The sequence below is a fragment of the Perognathus longimembris genome, chromosome 3 (assembly GCF_023159225.1).
Source record: "Perognathus longimembris pacificus isolate PPM17 chromosome 3, ASM2315922v1, whole genome shotgun sequence".
Lineage (NCBI taxonomy): Eukaryota > Metazoa > Chordata > Mammalia > Rodentia > Heteromyidae > Perognathus > Perognathus longimembris.
Genome location: NC_063163.1, coordinates 37,777,435 through 37,801,926, shown reverse-complemented (window position 1 = coordinate 37,801,926; position 24,492 = coordinate 37,777,435). Strand labels below are relative to the sequence as shown.

At 36.9% G+C, this 24,492-nt stretch overlaps 2 protein-coding genes across 2 annotated transcripts in view; both read left to right on the top strand.

The window, feature by feature from the left end:
• The window catches only part of Vwa8 (von Willebrand factor A domain containing 8), a 258,527-nt gene that overhangs the window by 52,060 nt on the left and 181,975 nt on the right, over positions 1 to 24,492 (top strand). Inside the window, exons 11-14 of the mRNA XM_048341294.1 lie at positions 965 to 1,099; positions 1,192 to 1,269; positions 14,914 to 15,074; positions 17,919 to 18,032. Of these exons, the coding sequence (XP_048197251.1) occupies positions 965 to 1,099; positions 1,192 to 1,269; positions 14,914 to 15,074; positions 17,919 to 18,032 (488 nt within the window). The remainder of the gene's footprint in view (positions 1 to 964; positions 1,100 to 1,191; positions 1,270 to 14,913; positions 15,075 to 17,918; positions 18,033 to 24,492) is intronic.
• On the top strand, positions 23,464 to 23,942 carry LOC125348235 (cytochrome c oxidase subunit NDUFA4-like). Its single transcript, XM_048341295.1, has one exon. It carries the CDS (start codon positions 23,534 to 23,536, stop codon positions 23,780 to 23,782), a length of 249 nt encoding a protein of 82 aa, XP_048197252.1. The 5' UTR covers positions 23,464 to 23,533; the 3' UTR covers positions 23,783 to 23,942.

The following is a 24,492-nucleotide window of genomic DNA, read 5'->3' as shown; positions in this document are numbered from 1 at the left end:
TTAATGTATCAGCTAAAAAGTAAATATAATTTTCATAAAGGCCTAAGAGAAGAAAAGACCAACTGAGGACTAAAACCCATGTATCTGGGCAGAAGAATAAAAAAAGAAAGCACAATTAAAAACAATAAAATAGCCAGGCACCTGTGGTTCATGCCTGTGTCCCAGCTACTCAGGAGGCTGAGATCTGAGGATCATGGTTTGAAGCCAGCGAGGACAGGAAAGTACCCATGAGACTCTTATCTCCATTTTAGCACTCAAAATCCAGAAGTGGAGCTGTGGCTCAAAGTGGTAGAGCACTAGCTTTGAATAAAAGAGCTCAGGGACAGTGCCAAGGCCCCAAGTTGAAGCTTCACAGCTGAAAAAAAAGAAAAGGAAAGAAAGAAAGAGAAAAACAATAAAAATGAAACAGTAGGTATGAAGAATGAGAACAGAAGATTTTATAATTGTTTCTGCAAGACGAACTTAGGTAATAATGAAAAGACTTTGTGGACATAGCATTAGAAGTCAGGAACTTGTCAGTGACTTGCAGATCAAAGTATAGGCTAATTTAGAATTCTGTACTTACCATGGAATTTGAGAAAAAAATCTAGGTTCTCTACTAGTGATTTTTTAAAAGTATAAGTTATAAAATATGTGAGAGTGACATGGTTTTATGAAAATATTTGACAGCATGAAACTTTGAGTTTAGAAGGATAATTAATTTGGAGGGGTGATGATAAGGAAATGTTAATAATGGAATGAAAAAATAGTTGTTGCTCTGCTGAAATGTCAAAAACCAGTACAGAGTTGAATTGACCAAGGAATTGAAAGGGGACTTTAAGTGGCACAAATGTGCTTTAAGTTTCTAATTATTTTGTCAAAATTATATATGTATATGTACGTATATAGTTATATATACGTACATATATAGGTGTATGTATGTGTGTGTATATATATATGTATAATTTACCTCTCTTTATGATAGGTTCCAGCGGGAACCAGGCCATTACATCAACCTTGCACATCAGATACTTTCATACAGACACTAAGTCACAAGCAACTTCTGGCTGAAATGATTCAGTCTCACATGGTTAGGGACATATGTATTGTTGGAGGAAAGGTAAGAATGACAGCTTCCATGTAAGCTTCAGTTTCCTTGCTTCTGATTGGGTTTGACTCATCAGTTGATTATGTTTGTATTTGCATTTGTAGGGTTGTGGAAAAACAGTGATTGCTAAGAACTTTGCTGATGCCTTAGGATACAACATAGAACCTATTATGCTCTATCAGGTATGTTTGTTTTCAACTCTTGGACTATAGATATATAGTTTGACCAGCAACAGTTAAGACTTGTTGAGTTTTTGATGTAGGTAACTAAAACTACAAAGCAATTAGGGTATAATTGTACTTATTTGGGTGGGGCTTTTTTTTTTTTTTTAAAACTAATGGTCTTTTGCTTGCTAGTAAGTGTTCTACCACTTAAGACAGTACCTCCAATCTCTTTTCCATTGGTTATTTTCAAGGTAGTATCTTTATGCCTGTGCCAGTCTGCAGTGCTGCAGTCTTCTTGTACTTCCCATCTGTGGAATGACAGGCATGCAGTACTGCACCCTTGTGCTTCCCTTGTAGATGGGTTATCAGGCATAGGTCATCATGACAAGCTATTGGTTCTAATGAAGGTTTGCAAACTTTCTTTTGCCTAGTTGGTCTTGAATCAAAATTCTCTGATCCTTTTTTGTGTGGGAATTGAGGTTCCTTGACTTGCTATTTTTCTTGTGTTTCTATGGTTCTGCCCATTTGGAATCCCTTGTGGCTTTTTTTGGGGGAGGGAGGAGGGCTATGGTCTTTCTAATAGGTTTTTCTCTGTGTTCTTGGTTGATTAGCCAGTCGATGGCAAGATATTCTGTTGGGATTTGTTTATCTGGGGGTCATATTTTTTTTTGAGAGAGAGTTAGGTGTAAGATTAGAGTTTATTCGTAGTGCAGTGCTGTGATGTTAATGCTTGTCTATCAGTTGAAACAAGAAATTGAGGTTAGGCAGGGAGATTTGGAGAGAAGTAATTGTTCAGAGAGAACTATGGGTGAGAGAGAATTAAAGAATAGGTGATAGATGTAGCTGAAGAAGGATGAACAAGAGGGTAGGTAATGGCGGCAAAGGAGGGAAAAGATGAGGTAGAGAGACATTGTAGTGTACACCACTGAAGAAAATCAAATTGAGAGTCTATGCATCTGACTCCCTAAACACTAATATTGGCTACCTTAAAAAAGTCTATCAGTTGTAGGTATTCCCCTACCCAAATACACCTTTATTTTTTGGTGTTGAAGGGAATTGTAATAAAGGAAAGGAGATTGGGCAACAAACAACAGGACACAATATAAAGTCAAAAGCAAACACAGAACTCAACAATTGCATATATTTGGGGCTGGGAATATGGCATAGTGGTAAAGTGCTTGCCTCGTATACATGAAGCCTTAGGTTTGATTCCTCAGCACCACATACATAGAAGAAAGCCGGAAGTGGCTCAAGAGATAGGGTGCTAGCCTTGAGCAAAAAGAAGCCAGGGACAGTGCTCAGGCCCTGACCACGCCCTAGGACTGGCAACAAAAACAAAACAAATAAACAATTGTATATACTTTAAATCAGAGGTTTTTAAATCATGGATAAGTATTCCCCTATCAAAATATGCCTTCACCTTTGTTTGAGGAAGGGTATTGTGGTACAGAAAAGGAGATTATATATATTTGTAGCCAGTGAGCAAATCTTGTATAAGGGTCAGGATAATCAAACCAAAAAGATAAGAGCGTGAACCAAAATGGAAAAAAAGACATGCATACAAACAGACAAAAAGGGAACAAAAGAATAAAGAAAATTAAGAGAAAGACCAGAAAAAAGCAGAAAATAAAATTAAAATACATAAAAATAAAAAGAGAGAAATGAAAGGAAAAAAGTAAAAAATTTCAAAAGGAAAGGATCAAAGATTTTTAAAAAAATTGAACAATCAAAAATATTGTCCTGGGGCTGGGGATATAGCCTAGTGGCAAGAGTGCCTGCCTCGGATACACGAGGCCCTAGGTTCGATTCCCCAGCACCACATATGCAGAAAACGGCCAGAAGCGGCGCTGTGGCTCAAGTGGCAGAGTGCTAGCCTTGAGCGGGAAGAAGCCAGGGACGGTGCTCAGGCCCTGAGTCCAAGGCCCAGGACTGGCCAAAAAAAAAAAAAAAAAAAAAAAATATTGTCCTAATCATGCACACAACTAAAAAAATGCTTAGCAATCTCCATAGCCCATATATCTAAGACAAAACAAAAAAATGAGTTCTCCAAATTGTTTCTCCCAATGTCCTGTATGTGGTATCTTAGTGGAGACGCTGCTTTAGTTGCTGAGATCTACAGCTGTCCTTCTAGCCAAGATCTGGGCAGGACTAGGGGTTGGAGTTTCGTAGTTCACAGGTAGGAGGTATATCTGATGTTTTCAGGTTGGGATCTACACTGCCTATTGCAGAGGCCTGGGTGGTGATTGAATTCTGAAGCCTTCCTGATATAGGAGTGTGGCTGTTACCTAGAGTACCACTCTCACTACAACTGGGAAATAGCCAAGTTTTTTAAGGCCTGTATGTAGCTTATAAGTCAAAGAGAGAAGATGAATTCTCTTATCAGTTTAAGCAGCCAGAAAAACACTTTGCCTTACAAAATTGGATTCTTTGCAGCTCTCCTCCCAGACTAGATTAGACAGCACTAGAGGGGTGTGGCTCCATAATTCACAGATAGGAGGTGCCTTTTATTTGCAGCCTCTGATTCTGCAGCTCTTTGGGTGTGAGTGGGGCCGTAGCATTCCTCGGTATGAAGGGGTGGCTAGCACCTGGGTTCCCACTCTCACTACAGCCTGGAAACACACTGAGATTTTAATACCTGTCTTTTTTTCTTTCTTTTTTTTTTTTTTAAGTGAGATTTAGAGAATTTCGGTTTTGTAATTCCAAGGTGCTTTGCCCTCTCTGAACCATGCTAGAATTTGGCTAGAATGCCAAGCTTGTCTTTGCTAACTGCTGAGTGGAAGGGCTGCCTCCCACTGGGTAGGTTTTTGATGCCAGAGAGGGGTTTTGCAAGGGTATCAGATTTCTTTCCCCTTTTCAAAAATGGCATGGCGCTCTTCTGGGGTGGTGGGAGAGGTTTCCATGCAGATGCTGCTGTTCTCTGGGAGAGGGGTGGGGGGATGTCTTTGGTGGGGTACTCACGATTCTGAGTGTTGCTTTAGATAAGGCAAATTGTCTCTGCATCTGACTGTGACTGTGCATTGTCATTCCTGCTTTTTCCCACTTAGTCTCTTTAAATTCCATGCTGAACATCCATGCATAGCTGGGTTGGCTGCACATGCCACCTCACTGGGTGTTTCTTCACTGGTTTCTGTCTTCCTATGCAAGCAGTTTATAATTTTTTTAGTGCATTTATCTGTATAATTGTAGTTTGGTGTGTCTCTCTAGACGTGCACTGCCTGATGAGACCCTAAAACTCTGCTTTGTCAAAGGGAGTTTAGGTTGTTCTCTTCCTCCTATCTCTTATTTTTATTTATTCTGTTGGTTGTAGGGTTTGAACTCAGGGCCTGGGCACTGTCCCTGAGCCTCTTTGTGCTCAAGGCTAGCACTCTATCACTTGAACCACAGGGCCACTACTGGACTGGTCTTTGAATTGTTAATTGGATATAAGAGTCTCATAGGGACTTTTCTGCCTGGGCTGGCTTCAAACCAGGATCCTCAGGTCTTAGTCTCCTGAAATTATAGCTAGGATTATTGGTGTGAGCAGCTGGTGCTTGGCGTCTTAAATTCTTTACACATTTTTTTTTTTTGCCAGCCCTGGGGCTTGAACTCAGGGCCTGAGCACTGTACCTGGCTTCTTTTTGCTCATGGATAGTACTCTACCACTTGAACCACAGTGCCATTTCCAGCTTTTTCTATATATGTGGTCATGAGAAATTGAACCCAGGGCTTCATATATACGAGGCAAGCATTTTAACCACTAGGCCATATTCCCAGCCCTTTACATCATGTTTTAATTGGGCTTTCTGTTGTGGAACTGTACTTATTTCGATATAAAAACCTAGTCACATTTGGGTGGATTGAATTTCTACCCTCTTGATAGTGTCCTTTCATATGCAAAAGTTTTAAATTTTATTACAGTCCCGTTTATCATTTTTTTGTTGCCTCTGTTTTTTATGTTACTCAATAAATTACTGCCAGATGCATTGGCATGAGTTTTCTCATGTTTTTCCTAAGAATTTTGCCACTTTAATTTTACATCTTACATTTAGGTCTCCAATCCATTTTCAGTGTTGATTATTGATCACTGCAAAAAAAATTGATTAATGGTACACTTTGCTATTCTGCCTAGATAGCTAAAGAGGAATGTGTAAAGAAGTGTAGATTTTGGAAACGAATAGAGAAATATAACAGCTGGGATTTTCTTTATCTCTATGGCTTCTTTGCATGTATTCAACATATGTGGTTGGTACTGTTGACATTTATAGATTTTGTTAATAGTTAATCAACTGATTTTTATGGTAGAAGTTATGCTCCTGAGATCAAATAGAAGACTTTTTTAGTTTGTACCTCTATTTTTTTTTTAGCTCATTGATCTTTCAGAGAAAGTTGAATTACCCTAATATAGTTAAAAATGAATTTTCTTTTTGTAATATTAAAGTCTAATGTTAATGAAAATGTTCCACAAGTTTGATCTAATGTAGTGAATTTTGTGGGAACAAGTGATCTACCATCTGTTTTCCTAGAAGATTTGGAGACTTCTCTCTTATTTGTACAGGCATAAAGCTACACTTAATCTGTGGGTTTTGCTTTATTTTTAGACCTCATTATTTTTAGAACTAGATTTCATATGAAGTAAAAGGAAAATAGGGCTTTAATCCAAGTTTGTGGCAACATGTAAAATAAGGTTTATAATAGGCTGTAACATTTTTAAATCATTTGACTCAAGTGTTATTAGGTTATAATCTTTTAGCTGTGTGTGTGTGTGTGTGTGTGTGTGTGTGTGTTGAAGCCAGTGATTTCAGAATTTTGAAGAAATACAAGTTACTAATGTTTTCTCACTACCAGATAAAAGCATATTTCCAGAGCTCTGTCGACACAACCATAAATACACTAGATTTAAGATCTCTTTCTAAGTACTAGTTGCTTTACAAGCCAAGCCAGCCCCAATCAAAATTTTAAGAGCCAAAAACAAATTTTTTTAAGAGCAAATATGTTTGTGGAACTTTCAGTGAAAATAACCAATATCTAATACTTGTTGTAGTCTTGGGATCATCTTTTTTTCCTATGGCTAAATTAAAACAACATTGTATTTTCATTCTTTCTAATCTACGTTCTGTACATCTTCTTTTGGTCTAATCATAGTAGTTTGCTGCTTTGAGCCTCTTAGGACATTTCTATGTGTGTTTATGTCACTATTTCTCTTTCTTCGGCAGTAGCTTTACTTCTGAGGATCAGTCCTTCTCACTTAGCATCTTTAGCCTCCACACTTTTCAGCTTCATTTCTGCCCACTTTATCTTTCCAGTACTTTTTTTTTCACAATAGTTCTGTTATACACATTTTAATAACTACTTATAGTTTGCAAGATTATATTAAAATCATAAGTTGTTTCTATTATGTTTTTCAAAAATGGCTTTGTGCCAAGTTAGCCATCTTTTTTTTTTGCAGTTGCTTTGAAGTGATCAAAGTTATTTACCAGAAGTTAACCTACTAATTACTCCAAAGTAGGCCAGTAAAGTGGAATTTCCTGACTTCCAAAATTAATAAGAAAGATTAAACTCCAGATTAACCTCATGTTTGTACCAACAGTCATGGCTTATTAATTTTCAGACCATTTTTTGGCTGCTAGATTGCACATCTTTAAAAAACAATAAGCAGCAGACAAGCATGCTATGAGATATTAGGTAAGTGGGTAAAACCCCACCACCAGTGCCATCTGTTTAATTTGGAATGTTTTATTTCATATTAGCTTGATTTGCTTCAGAAGACTAGCATTATTGTTGCACCACAAATAGTTTTTCAGGTTCGTTTAGATTTGTACTAGCTAGCTTTTAAAAAACAAAACAATAGAATAAGGGAACACAGGAGTTCTCATAAAGTAATTATTTTATTCAAATTATCGAATGCCATCTTGAGTGATTTATTTTTCTTGAAAAGACATCTTGGGCATTTGTCTTGACAAAGATAATCTCAAAAATTGAGTATAATGACATATTCTTTTTTAAAATTTTTATTGTCAAACTGATGTTATAATGACATATTCTTATGTTCTCCAGTCAAGCTGTTTGGGCTCTCTCTATGACAGGACATAGTTATATCTTTATTTATTTTTTGTCAGTTATGGGGCTTGAACTCAGGGCCTGGGCCTGCTTCTCAGTTTTATTACCTAGTTACTTTATATGATTTCTAAATGCTTTGTTTGTGCTTATCTTATTATAAAAATTTGAATTCTGTACCACTTTCTAGATAAAGCATTGTTTGTGATTTTCAGATCAATCATGGTAAAGACGGGTTTCTGAGCTGCTTGCCGTGATAGAGCCAGAAATGTCACAGATGAATGTTTAGTAGAATTCAGCTTGTGTCTCCAGGTGCTTTGAGTTAAAGTATCTTGGAATTCTAGGTGAGAGAAGCTGCTCAGATGGTTTTATACTCTGTTAACTGCTATTAAAAGATAACCTTAAGAAGACCTTTAGCCCAGTACCTGTGATGCTGCTTGCATATTTTCCATGCTTTGGTTTTGAGCTCTTTTAGACTTATGTAGCTGTAGGCAGGCAACCTCCTAGCAAGGGCGGTTTGGTCCCCATTATGACATCACATGTTGCCTTTCCAGCTCAACTAATTGGTTTATTAAGTCTTATCAAGCCATTGTCTGTGCTGCTTCACACAGGGGACTACTTTTTCTGTAAGGCTTCCTCTGAACGCATCTGTGCCTTCTGCGTTTCCACCTAGTAAACAGTGTTTAGCTTCCTGCTACAGCATTTCCATGGAGGAGTAATTCAGGGAAAATGACTATATTTTTGTGAGGAAGGTGACACAAGGGAGACATTAGGTCAGTCAATAGGACTGTCAAGTATTGAACCATGACACACCTCTTAGCTTCTTCTCATTCCCTTGTAGTATGTCCCTCATTCTCTGCTCTTCCGTTCTTTGCTTTTTGCAGAATCCACTGTAGTCATGGCACATCTATCTCATGGCACCCAAATCTCTGGACCCGTTATTGAAATGTTGGTACAAAATGCTTTGGGCATATGGAATTGTACTTAATAACAAGGAAAATACATCATTTGTGTTACTTGAACATTTATGGACATCCAACAAGAATATATTGCATTCCATCATCCATTTACGAAGAAATAGTAACCTTTCAAGAATATCAATAAAATCATCATTTTCTTGCTTAGGGCCTATCATTGGCTTTCTGTTGTGCTTAGGACAAAAGGAGAACTCTGACGTATGAGTCTCCCATTAATAAGCTTACCTTTTAGAAATTTGACTGTTCAGGATATCATGAGTTATCTTCCTTTATTCTAGATGTGAAGACACTTAGTAGAATCAGACATTAATAAATGGTACTCCCAGTTTTCCAGTCAGTATAGCATAGAAAGAGTAGGAAGGAATTTTATTATCTTTGCTTAGTATATATTATATTATTTGCACCTATCCTAACCTAGACTTTCTGTTATATTTTAAGGTTTTACTAAGATATCATTCAGTTAAATCAGCCCTTAGCGTCAACCAGACAATTTTGTTCTGTGTTCATGAAATAAATCTTTAACTAGAACAGATTATCTCACTCTACACCCTCATGGCTGCAATGAATCAAACTTCATTAACTTCCCACCCATTGCAGAGTAACTTGAAGCAGTCATGCTGTGGCTGTAATGTCCACATCCCATATGTAAAAAGGAACTATTATTTTTTATGTGATAGGTTAAAAATCATTCTTTTAAAGAATAACTTGAGTGAGAGGCATGGGAGAGTTTACTAATAATTTTTCAATATAAGTAAAGCAAGAGGGCTTTTGAGATCAAACACAAATGACAGTGAGGAATGTTGGCAGCTTGCCCTGTGTTCTGAAATTCACTGACCATGCTTAGCCTCTGTAAATAATGACCATGTTTCTATTCTAAGTTCTAAAAATTATTAACATTATTTCTTTACACCATATTTAAGCAGTATTCTGCCACTAATGGATATAGACATAATTAAGCCCTTATTGTAAAGTAGGTGATTACTTTATAGCTGGTTTTTCATCTACTGGATTTCCTTTTCTTTTTTTTTTTTCCTTTTGGTTTTTTTTTTTTTTTTTTTTTTTTTGCCAGTCCTGGGGCTTGAACTCTGGGCCTGAGTGCTGTCCCCAGCTCTTTTTCTTTGCTCAAGGCTAGTACTCTACAAGTTGAGCCACAGCACCACTCCAGCTTTTTCTGTGATTAGTTGTTGATAAGCATCTCAAAGACTTTCCTTCCTGGGCTAGCTTGGAACCAAAGTCCTCAGATCTCAGCCTCCTGAGTAGCTAGAATTATCAGTGTGAGCCATCTGGCTCTTGGCTAGATTTTCTTAATGTTTCTCTGCTAATACAGTTTTTCTTTGTTTTTGTTGTTATAGTTGCTAAGCTTACATAATTCCAACTAGTTTGTTTTAGAAAACAAAATCATTATTAATACTTATTTACCCTATTCAAAGAGACAATCCATATATATACACACACATATACAATAAATGGATTGTGTATGTATATATGTGTGTATATAACACATATATCTATGTGTGTGTGTGTATGTATGTATGTATGTATGTATGTATATATGTATATGTATGTATATATAGTGTGGGTTCCAGGACTTGAACTCATGATCCTGAGTTGAGCTTTCTTACTCAAGGCTAGCGCTCTGGCACTTGAGCCACATCTTTACTTTTGGCTTTTTTTTTTTGCTAGTTAATTGGAGGTCAGAGTTTCATGGACTTTCCTGCCCAGGCTGAGTTTGAATTATGATCATCAGATCCTAGCCTCCTGGGTAGCTAGGATTATAGGTGTTTATATATTTAATTTAGAAAAAAATAATGGAGAAGTATATTCATCTAGACATTTTCTTAGTGTTCACTAGTTGACTTAGTGACTATTTTTATTTTTAAGTATTTTATATCTGCACTTAAAGATATTTGTAACAATGGTGGTGATAAAAGTTACTTATAGAGCAGTTAACGTTATACTCACTGCTCTTCAACTCTTGTCAACAAATTGAGACAATAAGAAATTGATTTCTGAAGATAGTCTGATACGTGTGTTCTTGACTCACTCTTGTACTTATGCTAATATATGTCCATGATGGCACAATCCAGATCACTTCTTTTTCCTTTGTAATTTCTGTTACTGAAGCTTGTTGCTTGGTTTTAACAGTCTTTTTATTTATTTACTTATTTTTGAGACAGGATCTCGCAGCAACTTTGAATATAGGTGTGTGTTCCACCATGCTTAGATTTTCTTTTGCTCTTTTATTTTTTCTTTTGCGGGGGGGGGGGGAGCAATTCCTGGGCTTCCATGTATGCTAAGAAAATAATTTATTATATGTGCATGAAATGTAAAATTTTATATCCATATCAGTATTCATAATTAAAGAGATAGTTAAAATATACTGTATCAGTTTATAATTTGAAATTAAATCTTAGCTAATTTTAACCATTCTAACACACAACCATTTTCTGGAGTTACAAATTTAAATAACTATTGCTGGATTTCTCTAGAGTCTCAGAAAAATTACCTTAGACTACTCAAAAGTTCTAAAAATATTTAAGGCATATAATTGCTTTAAGGTTTAAATCTGTATTTTCTGACACATTTCATGTAATTATGCTTCTCATTTTATTAGGTCATTTTTGCTTTTAGTTGGGTTCCTCTGTTGCAAAAGAAGAGAATGTAATTCTTGATGACAGAATCTTAAGCAATAGAAGAGTGTTTTCTAGGGATCTGAATGAATGTGAGGTGCTGAAGTTAAAGAATTGTAGCTCTAAAGGACCTCAATTCTGTGTCCTGTTGTTCTGAAGTTCTTTAAGGAAATGCAGAAAGAGGAAATGGCTTGGGTGGTATGATATAATTAGTGCTATTTTTATCCTCTTAAGTTCAGAGGTTTCAGGGACAAGGAAAATATATGCAAAATGGGACCATTTGTCTTTCTTGATTTTTATTACTGTACATTCAAAATGTCCATAAAATGTGTATTTTAAAACCATGTTTTCCTTTCATCTTCTAATAGAAATGTGCATATAGGCAGGAAGAATAAGGAAATTGTGTGTGTGATGTAGCATAAATATGTGTATACATTATAATACAGTATATGTTAATATAACAGTAGTAACTAATAATAATTTAGTAATATTAAACAATAACTTTAGGGAACTAAAAATTGTATCTAAGTAGAAAAATTTGAAAATGTTAACGGTTTTATTTTTTATTTTAATTTTATTGTCAAGATGATGTACAGAGGGGTTACAGTTATACATGCATAAGGTAGTGAGTACAATTCTTGTCAAGTTTATTACCCCCGTCCTTATTTTCTCCCACTTTCCCTTCCCTCTTCCCCCCAAGTTGTACAGTTAATTTCCAACATATTGTCTTGTGTAACTTTTTTTTTTTTTTTTTGGCCAGTCCTGGGCAGTGAACTCAGGGCCTGAGCACTGTCCTCAGGGCCTGAGCACTGTCCCTGGCTTCTTTTTGCTCAAGGCTAGCGCACTGCCACTTGAGCCACAGCGCCACTTCTGGCCATTTTCTGTATATGTGGTGCTGAGGAATCGAACCCAGGGCCTCGTGTATCCGAGGCAAGCACTCTTGCCACTAGGCCATATTCCCAGCCCCTTGTGTAACTTTTAAAGATGAGCGTATGACTTAAAATTAATTCATATCACTAGTCTATTCAGACTATGTGAAAATTGTTCTGTTAGGTTTTATGTTCCAATTGTTCCTTGATCTTATACAATTGAAATAACTTCACCAATTAAAAAAAAACTTCTGAAATTTAACTAATATTTGGGAAAATAAGACCAATTTCTTTATGAAAAATTGTAGTGTTTACCCTTGGAGGTAAGCTCTTATGAAAACAAAGAGATTATATTAAACAGCATTTTTTTCCTCAGAAAAATTTTTATTTTAATTCAGAGTTATATTAGAAACAAAGAATGACTCTTAAATTGAGATTATACACAGTTTAGGTGAGAGAACTAAGCTATTTTCCTTATCACTCAGAAGATGGAAGAAAAGAAAGCTATTTCTGTTCTGTAGTTGTGGTTGGCATTAGTAGCACTGAGCTATATTGATCTGTTACAGCTTGTGGTATAACAACAAATAATTATTTCACTTTACCTCAGTAAATACAAGGGAGTCTCCAACTGCTAGATTGGAAAAGAAGAACTCAGTGTACTATGTGTCTTTCTCATCATCTGTTTTAGTAAATATTTACTCACTTGAATGAAGCAAGTAATGTAAACACTTTATAAATTAATAAGATAATAAAATACTTTTTCATAGTGAGCACAAACATGTGAATCTGGGTGTGTTGGTATAAACTGAAATCTTCTCTTTATTGAAATAAATTCTGAATACAAAATTTTGATTTTTAAATATACACTGTAGTCCTTAGGCACTACACATAATGGCCCTTTATCTCTTAAAATTTTAAAAGATTAAAAAAAATATTTACCGGGCTGGGGATATAGCCTAGTGGCAAGAGTGCCTGCCTCAGATAACAAGGCCCTAGGTTCGATTCCCCAGCACCACATATACAGAAAACGGCCAGAAGCGGCTCTGTGGCTCAAGTGGCAGAGTGCTAGCCTTGAGCGGGAAGAAGCCAGGGACAGTGCTCAGGCCCTGAGTCCAAGGCTCAGGACTGGCCAAAAAAAAAAAAAAAAAAAAAAAAAAAATTTACCAGTTGCTACCCTCAATTCCTGAGGACTCTGAACCTTTTTGGCCAGAGTCATGGCATGCGTTATCTCCTTCCGCAGCCCAACCAACTAAAAGACTGAAACTTGCCCTTTTTTTGTTGTTACTGGGCTTGCTTGAACTCTGGGCCTGGGTGTTGTCCCTGAGCTCTTCAGCTCAAGGATGGTGCTCTACCACTTGAGGCACAGCGTCACTTCCTAAAACTTGGTTGAACAAGGATATCATCTGTTTTCAGTCTGGAGGGAGGATTTTCAAAGTTCACATCTGTCCATTTCTTTGCACAGACCTGCCACCATCTCTGAATTACATAAGGAGTTTTTAAAAGGAACAAGGCCTATTCTTCCCTTAATGTTTCATTTTACTTTTGGTTTTCGGTGGTTTTGTTGAGTAGCCTATGTATCTTTGTGCAACTTGTAGATCCTATTAGAATGTAAGTATAAAGAATGAGACTAAGATTTACACCAACCTAATGTCTTACAAAGCAGTGTCCTGCCTAGGAAACATATCAGAGTCACTCAAGTGATGTTAATAGACAAATGGGATTATCATGTAATTGTAACCCCTCCGTATATCACCTCTATAATAACAATAAAGTAAATTAATAAAAAAGTGGGTTTACCTACTCCATCATAATCTTCAGGACAGTGAGACTTAGGCTTATATATATATTTAAAAGTTCCACAGATGTTTTGTTCTGTATCTCTGATTTCAAACCAACCTTATACCATGTTATGGGTTTATTTTCTAAGACATGTTGTGACCTAATTGTATAATAAATGCTTTTCTAGAATTATTAGTATTGAGATCTTTAGCTATGCTTGTTTTAGTGTTCAATTCATAAAGATTTAAAACATCTTCATATTTCTTTTTTCTACTTGTTTATTCTTGTTTAATTATCTTTAAATGTTTGTCCAAAAGGGTTTCAATTTAACATGTAAATTTATGAGTACCATATATCTTGATCAATGTTACTTTATTCATCTTTCAGTGTTTATGTTTTCATGCAAGCCCATTCATATTTTGAAGTCAGTATCATTGTATAGTAAGAGCATTGAAAAAATAAGACATTTTGATGTGGCTTGAATACAGATTTATTGCCATTGCTAAAATAAGCAAATTTATGAAGTTATTCATCTGCTTAAAACTTGGAGTGGTTATCACTGACTTTATAAAATATTTTATTTTTTTTTAAAAACATGAAAATTTAGCTTTTATTTGATGTAAGTTGAACAAAATATATCTGAAGTCAATTACAGAAATATAAGTTACTGCATCCAACATTAAGAACATGTAAGAAAAAAAATGTTCAGATTATGTGGTGTTCAGATTATATTATAGCGGATAGCTTTTATATACCACAACTATTAATAGTTTGCTTAAACCTGTTACACTATTTTAGGGCTAGTACATTGTGTTTGTGCTTTCAAAAATTGCTTCTAAGTGCCATGCTATTGTTTCCCAATTCCTGTACCTCATCTGGTGCCTGTCCTCCTCCATTTCCTCCATCATTAAACTGCTTTCACAAGTCCCTGGATAGACTCTTGCATGGCTTTTCAGGAGAACCCATCAACTGGAAGAAATTGCACATTTTTGTTAAGTGCCTCTGAGTGTTTAGTTTGCATAGCATCTCATTTGAAAATGGAATTCATACATTGTTCCTTTCAAGTAATAGAGCTGATTGAGTTAAATTCCATTAGAGTCAAGTAGAAATTATTGTCATTATCTTAATGGACATCTTAAAAGAAGAGGGTGTGGGATCTCTCATCCTTACATAGTATGTGAAATGTAATAGGAAAAAAGGCCCTAAGGCTTTCTGAAGATCTTTCTTTTTGGTGGATTTGAGAGAATGACTTTCTAGTTATTACAGGAAATAGTATGCAGGGAGAGAGGTGACTATCAAGTTAAACAAGCTCCCATCCCTGTCTTAAAGGCTAATTGTGTGTTTTCTTTGCTGGGCGGGGGGGATTGGATTTAGGATATGACAGCACGGGATCTGCTACAGCAGAGATACACTCTTCCCAATGGAGACACTGCCTGGCGGTCCTCACCCCTTGTGAATGCTGCCCTGGAAGGCAAGCTGGTCCTCTTGGATGGCATTCACCGAGTCAATGCTGGCACGCTTGCTGTGTTGCAGAGGTTTGTGATGAATCACATGTGTACCCACAGACCTTAGTGTGTATACACACACACACACACACACACACACATGAGCAACTGATATGGAACTCTATTTCAAAATAGAGTTATATAGAAACTAAAACTTCTATATCCAAGTATAATGACAGATTATTTTTTGTTACAAACACATTTCAGCAAATCTTTGCATGACAGTTTAGGAAATACTACTGCCATAGCAGAGCTCTATGTATAAAAGCTGAGAAAAAGAAAACTATTTATTAGTAATTTTGAGAGATATTTTATAGGTAGATTTACATATGCCACAAATGTCACAGCTGAAGTTTCTACATTTTGTCAGTCATAGCTTCACTGATTACAAATTCCTTACAGGTCTGTGTTATTGGTTGATCTTAGAGTCTTCATTTGGAGAGTGAAAAATACATAGTTTTAATTTAAAATGTGGTTTGTTTTTTATTTGTTTTGTTTTGTTTTTGCCAGTCCTGTGGCTTGGACTCTGGGCCTGAGCACTGTCCCTGGCTTCTTTTTTGCTCAAGGCTAGCACTCTACCACTTGAGCCACAGCGCAACTTCTGGCTTTTTCAATATATGTGGTTCTGGGGAATCAAATCCAGGGCTTCATGTATGGAAGGCAAGCACTCTACCACTAGGCCATGTTCCCAGCCCTTGTGGTTTGTTTTTTGATTGGCGTGTGTGTGTGTGTGTGTGTGTGTGTGTGTGTGTGTGTGTGTGTGTATGCATGCATATGCATGCATGCCTGTCCTGGGCTTAACCTCAGGGCCTGGGTGCTGTCCCTGAGCTTAAAAAAATTCTTTTTTCATCAAGGCTAGCACTCTACCACTTGAGCCTCCAGCACTACCACCAGGTTTGGGTGACTAATTGGAGATAAGAGTCTCCTGAATTTTCCTGCCAAAGGTGATTTCAAATCTCAATCATCATCAGATCTCAGCCTCTTGAGTAACTAGGATTACAGGAGTGAGCACCCAGCTAAAATAAGCACTCTTTATTTGGTTATATGATAAATGAATAGCAAAGCTTACTTGGTATGTACAGACGAACATTTTTGTGACCATTTGTTTTTTTAGTGTAGGTGAAGATAAAGCATCCACACAAACTTTTTTTTTTTTTTTTTTTTTGCCAGTCCTGGGCCTTGGACTCAGGGGCTGAGCACTGTCCCTGGCTTCCTTTTTTGCTCAAGGCTAGCACTCTGCCACTTGAGCCACAGCGCCACTTCTGGCCATTTTCTGTATATGTGGTGCTGGGGAATCGAACCCAGGGCTTCTTGTATACAAGGCGAGCACTCTTGCCACTAGGCCATATCCCCAGCCCCTGAAACTTTTGTTCAATAAAATATTTAGATAATATGTTCCATGTAGAACTTTTGAGGGACATTTCCTACCTTGTTATTTTAGGGCATTCATTACTAATTTTTTGTTTTATTTTGTTGCTCTACATTGTAGACCTTTGACTTATAACTTTGACTTATTGGAAGGGATCAAATAAATAGAATAAGTCGTTTTCTCAACTATCTGGTTTTCATCTTTAAAAAAATTGCTATGAAGCTATTTTTCATTGTAATTTCTTATTAACATTTAAATATGAATATATCCATACATTAATATTTTTCTTTGACAAGATGCAGTTACTAAGTATAATTCAAGATGCCAAACAAGGGGCCAAAGGTATGGCTCACATTCCTACCTTGTAGGTTGGACACTTACAAATACTGATACCACCTTCACTTCACAAATGCTGATGTAATTGGTCCATGCTAAGGTGAGCATTGGCATTTTTAAACACTTCCCAGAAGATTTTGATGTGCATTCAATTGAGAACAACCATTATTATATATCCATGTGTCATTGACTATTTAAATTTCACAGCAATTCCAATGAGGTTGTTCTTATTAACTTAATTTTATAAGTGATAAAAGTTCTGAGAGATGGAGTGGCTTTCCCCTGCCTAATCATTCAGTAAATAAGATGCAGAGCTGGGTTGAACCCAGACCTGACTGACTTCACTATCCACATCCTTAACCTCCACATTGTAGTCTGTCTCCTTCCAGCAGGAGAAGGCTTATGAGGCACTTCTAACATGGGCATTGGCCTACTTAGTCGTTGATATGCGTCAGACATCACAGTACCTGAGAGACATTTTATATTGTGCAAAGCTGGAACCATGAAATAGCAGAATATACACTTCATTATCTAGACTTTTTTCGTATCTTAAATCATGTATTTCCAAAGGTAGAAATAATTTTGATAATGTTTTCCCCTTAGAAGTTACATTAAACTCAGGAATGTATGCCTCACTTGATCATTAATACCTCATGGTTATCACTCAGCTATTTCTTTTTTTGTCCTCTACCTTCTTTTCTTCCTCTTCCTTCTCTCTCCTAATCTCAACTTGTATTCATGACTGCTGCTCTCCATACAAAAAAACAGCACCTCTACCAAGGATAATTTCAAGTAGTAGCCGTCTTAAAAATTTGAAAAGTCCAGGCTGGGGATATGGCCTAGTGGCAAGAGAGCTTGCCTCGTATACATGAGGCCCTGGGTTCAATTCCCCAGCACCACATATACAGAAAACGGCCAGAAGTGGCGCTATGGCTTAAGTGGCAGAGTGCTAGCCTTGAACAAAAGGAAGCCAGGGACAGTGCTCAGGCCCTGAGTTCAAGGCCAAGGACTGGCCAAAAAAAAAAAAAATTGAAAAGTCCGTCTAACAAAATTGTTAGATGCCACTACTGTTAACACAATAAAATGTTGACTGAGTGACTCTGCCTTTATAATATCAGTGTTTGGAATTGGTTAATAGCTTGTTTCCTGACATTCTCTTGTCCCATTAGGCTAATCCATGACCGGGAGCTCAGCCTCTATGATGGCTCAAGACTCCTGAGAGAAGACCGCTACATGCGTTTAAAAGAGGAGCTGCAAATGTCTGATGAGCAGCTACAGAAGAGGTAATTTTGATTTCACTTACTGTTCAATTATTGTTAACTTGCAAACAGTATTGCTCATTATGTTGCTCAACCTAAGGTCAAGCCAGAATTAATTTGGTGGACATAGTGATGGCCTAGAACGCTCTAGAACTTGAGGTCACTGCCTACTTTTCACTGTATTCTCAGCCTTGCTTTTGAACATGTGTGTAAACTGTGGGTTAAAGAAAGTAATCCTTCCTGTGGGCCCTACCAGTTCAGCTTTGACCTCATGCCAATTATCTTCTCCGCAAAACAAAAGCTGCTCTTACAATTAACTGGGGCAAGTCTCCTCAATATCATCAGTATGAAACTGGATGCTCTGTTTTCCAGTGGGGCCTATTCAGGTCTCCTTCCAGAGATGAAAACACTGTGCAACAGCTGAGATTTCAAGGAGCGAGAAACAAAATGAAAATGGATATAAAAGAATTATAAAAGGTTACAAATATCATAATGTCATTGCAGTTAGAAAGGAGAATATTCCCATTCTTAAGAAAACCTACTGAGCTAGTATAGAATCAAATTAAGAAAAAAGTTTGCAATTTCCAAATATTTAAGAGAAAAAGAAAAGGAAGAAAGACATGAACATGTGTCAATACAAATGCATAAACCAGAGATCAAGTGAGAATGACAACACAAGTGTGTTAAAAAAAAAACAAAACCTCTCAAAACTGGAAAAATCTAGGTGAAAGAAATAAAAGTGTTTGCATTTTTCCCTTCAAATTCTCTATAATAGGTTTGAAAATTTTAGGATAAAACCTATTAATGAAAATATTTTTTTCAGCTGCATGTACTTTCTCTTAGAGGAAGTTTGGCAAATATCAGCTATTTTCATGCATATTGCATTTCTATGGAGTGTGTATATGTGTATGCATGCACGCTTGTCTCTCGTGTGTGTGTGTATGTGTGTGTGTGTGTGTGTGTAAGTAATATTGAAGTTTCATCTCAGAGCCTTTCACCTGGTAGGCAGGCACTCCACTGCTGAACCGTGCTTCTAGCCCCTTTTTCACACTGGTTATTTTTGACATGGGGTCTCACATATGGACTTTAATCCAACTATTGGTATAGGAGGTGCTTACCACCATGCCTAGCCACTTCCGTTGAGATCAAGAATCACAGGCTTTTCTGCCCTGGAACTTCAGTCTTTTCTATCTCTGCCTCCTTCATTTCAAGAATGACAGGCATATCTTATCACACCCACTTATTGGTTTAGAGGAGGGTCTTTTGAATGTTTTGCCTAGGCTAGTCTTGAATCAAGATCTCTGCAATCTCAGCATACTACAGGGCTAGAATTACAGACATCATCCGTCAGCATCTGAAATCTATGAATGTTTTAACAAGATTAGAAATTGGCATATTGGAGAACCAGTAACTTAATGTGACTTTATTTAATTGAAGCTGCTCTCCCCAAAGGGCTTGCTGCCATATTGACAAGCTCTGTCTTAGGGAGGGGGGTAAGTGCCAGCAGTAGGGGTGGATGAGCAGAGAGTTTACGTGAGGATGAATATGATCCAACTACTTTGTTTGCATATATGAAAATGAAACAAAGAAGCCTGTTGAAATTATTTTGGAAGGGAAATGTTAAATTTCTTTCCTGTATGTTATTAAGAAGTTCACTTGATTACACAGTTGCTTCTTATTCTAAAGAGGATATTATCAAATTCTTCTATCTCTCAAAAATAGTTTGAATGTTTAGGTAGGCAAGCTGTAGGCATTTCATACCTTCAGTACAGAACACTCATCTTTTGTACATTATTTACATGTGACTCACTGCTCGGGAAAGTTTGTATTTTTCAAACAGATGAATCAAAGCAATTGGGCAATAGCTCACAGCAAGCTTGCCTGCAAGTTTTCCTTAGGACACCAGGAGCATTGTACTCATGCCAAATGTCCCAGACATGGCAACTCTTTTTGTGTGAAAAGGACCCAAGTTTTTCCTAATGGTCACAAATGATTTCGCAAATGAAAACACTTTTAGGAACAGAGTGATCTTGAAAGTCATGCTCATGTTCATATACTGTCTCTTCTGTACTTGTAAACTTACCTGATGACTCTGTGTCCCTATACATACACAGTTTGCCTCCACCTCTAGAGGTCACTCTGATAAAATAGAGAAATGAAGACTTGATTCAAATGACTTTTTTTTTTTTTTTTGCCAGTCCTGGGGCTTGAACTCAGGGCCTGAGCACTGTCCCTGGCTTCTTTTTGCTCAAAGCTAGCACTCTGCCAACTTGAGCCACAGCGCCATTTCTGGCCTTTTCTATATATGGTGGTGCTGAGGAATCAAACCTAGGGCTTCATGTATACGAAGCAAGCACTCTTGCCACTAGGCCATATTCCCAGCCCCCCAAATGACTTTTTCAAACCATTTATGAAAAGAAAATCAAGCCCTTTTCATCAGTTGACTATAACCATCTATATATAACCATTTCCTAGTCTCCAGAAACGTTCTTGACTTTTAGCTAATTCTTTGTGAGTTACCTCTTTATCACTAAACAATATGTTTTCATTGATATTTCTTTTTTTTTGGCCAGTCCTGGGCCTTGAACTCAGGGCCTGAGCACTGTCCCTGGCTTCCTTTTGCTCAAGGTTAGCACTCTGCCACTTGAGCCACAGCGCCACTTCTGGCCATTTTCTGTATATGTGGTGCTGGGGAATTGAACCCAGGGCCTCATGTATACGAGGCAAGCTCTCTTGCCACTAGGCCATATCCCCAGCCTCATTGATATTTCTTTAGTGATAGAAATTGTAGTTATCCACCAGTGGAGTCATGCCTGTAATCCTAGCTATTCAGGAGGCTGAGATTTGAAAAGCTCAGTTTGGAGGCAGCTGAAGCAAACATACCTGAGAGTTGTACCTCCAGTTAACCAGAAGAGAGCCAGTACTAGAGGCTTGACACAAGTGGTAGAGCATCAGCTGTGAGCAAATAAGCTGATCAATAGCCTCAAGCCTTGAGTTCAAACTCCACGTACTGGCACAGGGGTAAAAATTATATATAGATTTTCTACATAGAGAATTAAGGATCAGGCCTTATACCTCCTTTCTTTTCACTACACATGCATGCTTTTCTCCATTCTTCCTGAAGAGTTACTTTATTTTGTTTAGCTCAGTTTTTATTGAGCAAAAGCATAATGCATTTTATTATGCCATCATAAAGGCTATATCCTGCTGAGCCACTTAGTATATTATAATCATTTTCCCTTTAGTCATGCATCCTGTTTTATTTTAGTTAGTAATTAACTACATATGAAAGGCATAAATAACTAAATAATTACAATACAGATGTGAATGTTAGAATAAAGTCTGCAACACAGAAGAGGACCTGACTTTTCTTTGTATCACTTTTTCACCCCAAATGCTTCCTCTTGTGGAACTCTCCTCTCAGCATATTCAAACATGTTTCATGTTTATCAATCACATGTTTTATTAATTTCATCATTTTCCTCTGGTGTATTCTTGTATGGTCTGACCTAATCTGAACTTGTTCTTTTTACTTGTATGAACCTATGTCATATCATCTTAGACTTTTCTCTGTTTCAGTGTCCCTGGTTTCCTGTGTTTTTTCTTTATAAATCTTAAATTATTTAGATGTGTTGTACTTGCTGGGCTAAATTTCTAATTTTCATTCCTTCTCTTTGCATAAACTTAGGGTCTCACGTTCTTGCACTCTACCACTGGAGTCACACTTCCACTTCCAGTATTTTGCTGGTTAATTGAAGATAAGAGCCTCAAAAACTTTTCTGCCCAAACTGGCATAGAACCATAATCCTCAGATCTCAGCCTCCTAAGTAGCTAAGATTATAGGCATGCGCCACCAGCATCCAACTAATTTTCATTTCTTAACCTCTCTCTCTGTCTCTGTCCCTCCTTCCCTCCCTCCCATTCCCTCCCTGTCTTCTAAACATTCACTCTTATGGTGTTAAGAATCTAACTGAGGTCCTCATACAAGCCAGGCTCTTATATTCTTATATTCTTCTCTTATATTCTGTCATTTTGTTGGGCCTTTATTAACTTTTCTGAGACAAGCTGTTCTAACAATTATTCTGCTATCTTGTCTAAAGTGTTTCTACTACTTGAAAACCTGATTCTGTTCCTTCTAAGCTCGTCATTTGTAACCAAGAAGCAAAGTTTTCATGTGATTGTAAACATTTTAATCTGCTATTAGGTATAGGTTACTTGTAAGTTTCTTTAGCTCTTCTTGGTTAACTTTGGTTTACTTTAGAAACCCATTTTTGTCTTTCTGAGAATGAATATGGTTTCTTTTATGATCATAATGAACTAGATACTTCTAAGGCAGTTGACATTATTTCTTTCAAGGTTGTTTATTGGGTAACATCTTGTTATTGCATTTATTGCTTAACAGCTTGACAAAAGGAACATAAAACACTATAAAAAGCAGAAATTTGTACTGAGCAAGAAAATTAATTTGTTTCACACGTTGTTCTTGTGAATATGACCTACTATCTGGCTTGAATTGATTCTATATTCTATCCATATCTAATTTCATTCTTGTCATTAGCATTATGAGCTACTACTAGAAACTCATGACCCAAAGTGCCTCTTCATTTCTGTACTTAATCACAAAACTGAAGTTCAGCAGAGACTTATTTTATAGTATTAAAAAAAACTTGGCTTTCATTTTAATTTTATTAATGGTTTCTTTATAGTTGATTTTAAGATAGAAAAAAAGTTCAGAGGTAGGATGACAAAGAAAATTTTGCTTTGTTTTTTAAGAGGAAGGATTTTAGAGGAATGAAGATGGTGTCAGGGCTGTTGTGTCAGGTGAAGCTGCCATAAATTGCTTCCATAGTCTTGCACAAATAAATTTAACTCCGAGAGACCAGAATTTAAGAAATGTACTCACTGCCTTATGTATGAAACTGTAACCTCTCTGTACATCAGTTTGACAATAAAGAAATGGGAAAAAAAAACAACAGACTTATACTGATTTGTGGAGTAATGTCTCTTGAGAGTTGACTTTACAGCAATTGGATGATTTTTGTCAAATCTAAATACTGTGATGGTAATGCAGATTTAATAATGTCTTTGCTTCTAGACCAAATTTTGTAAATTTAAATGCCTGCCTCTGCTTCCACATCAGAACAGCTTCATAAGTGTGTCTGGTAGGATTTCTTTTGTTATAAGTAGCAAAAAATTTCAAGGTAGTTCAAAAGGAAATTTATTGGTACCTCACATGGTAAAATGAATGGCAAGGATAAAATTAGATCTGAGGAAAACTAGAACCTGGGACTTGGATGCCATCAGTACTCTGACTTGCTTCTGTGCTTCATCTCTTTGTTTCTAAGGTCATAGTATGTAGCGCATAGGAGATAATATAATAAATGTTTTTGAATGAGTGAATCTTAATCTGGGGATAAAGTTTAGAGAATTCAGGTAAATAGAATTCTATTGGTAGAGGTTCAGAGAAGGCGTAAGTCTCGCGCCTGGAAGTTTTATTCTTTTAACGTCAGGCATCTGCTGCAAACATGCTCCATCAGATCATCAACCAGGCCAAGAAACATCCAAGCTTGATCCCCCTCTTTGTGTTTATTGGAGCGGGAGGTACTGGAGCAGCACTGTATGTGACTCGCCTGGCCCTGTTCAATCCAGATGTAAGTTGGGACAGGAAGAATAACCCAGAACCCTGGAACAAACTGGGTCCCAATGATCAGTACAAGTTCTACTCTGTGAATGTGGACTACAGCAAACCGAAGAAGGCCCAGACTTCTAAATGAAAAAAAACCCTCACAATAAAGCTGCTTAAAATGAAGGTCTTTCAGAAGCCATGCGTACAATTTTCCACTTCACCAGGAAATAGCTCCTGTAAATGCATGACATAATTATGTTTGTTTGTTGGATTTATTACACTGATTAATAAATCGCTGACACTTGAAAAAAAAAGAATTCTATTGATGCAGTTGTAGGTAGAATTCTGGGCTAGCAATATTGCCTTGTATAAGCCTATTAATTAGGGATAGTTCAGTGTCTTTTAAAGGCAAGTCTGATGGCATAGGATCTCATCATTAACTTCTGCTGGCTGTGTGCTATCAATTTTTTAACTTCAGCAGGTGAAACCCACTTTCTAAGCAATTGACCCTTGCCCACCTCCATTGTTAAATAATTCTTCTTTAATACTGTGCAGGTGGGCAAATGCGTAGGACACATTTATAAATGTTAGAAATTTATATTGTTGTGAAATACCAAGAATGAATTAATGTGGAGATTTGTGTGATGGCCACACATACTTACAATGCCTGAATTTCTCACAGGAAATAAGGATCAAAATAGAACTGCTTCCTTTAATAAGAAACTTATTTGGGAGAAAATGATGGCCTATAATTGCACATAGGAAAACAGTTCTTAATAGACTAGATTCCACAGAACCTTTTGCTTTTGCGGTTATCCATGTTTGAAGACAGTATGTAAGCATTCTTTCATACTTCTG

Coding starts and splice junctions, on each gene's coding strand:
- LOC125348235 (XM_048341295.1), top strand. CDS start 23,534: ATGCTCCATCAGATCATCAACCAGGCCAAGAAACATCCAAGCTTGATC.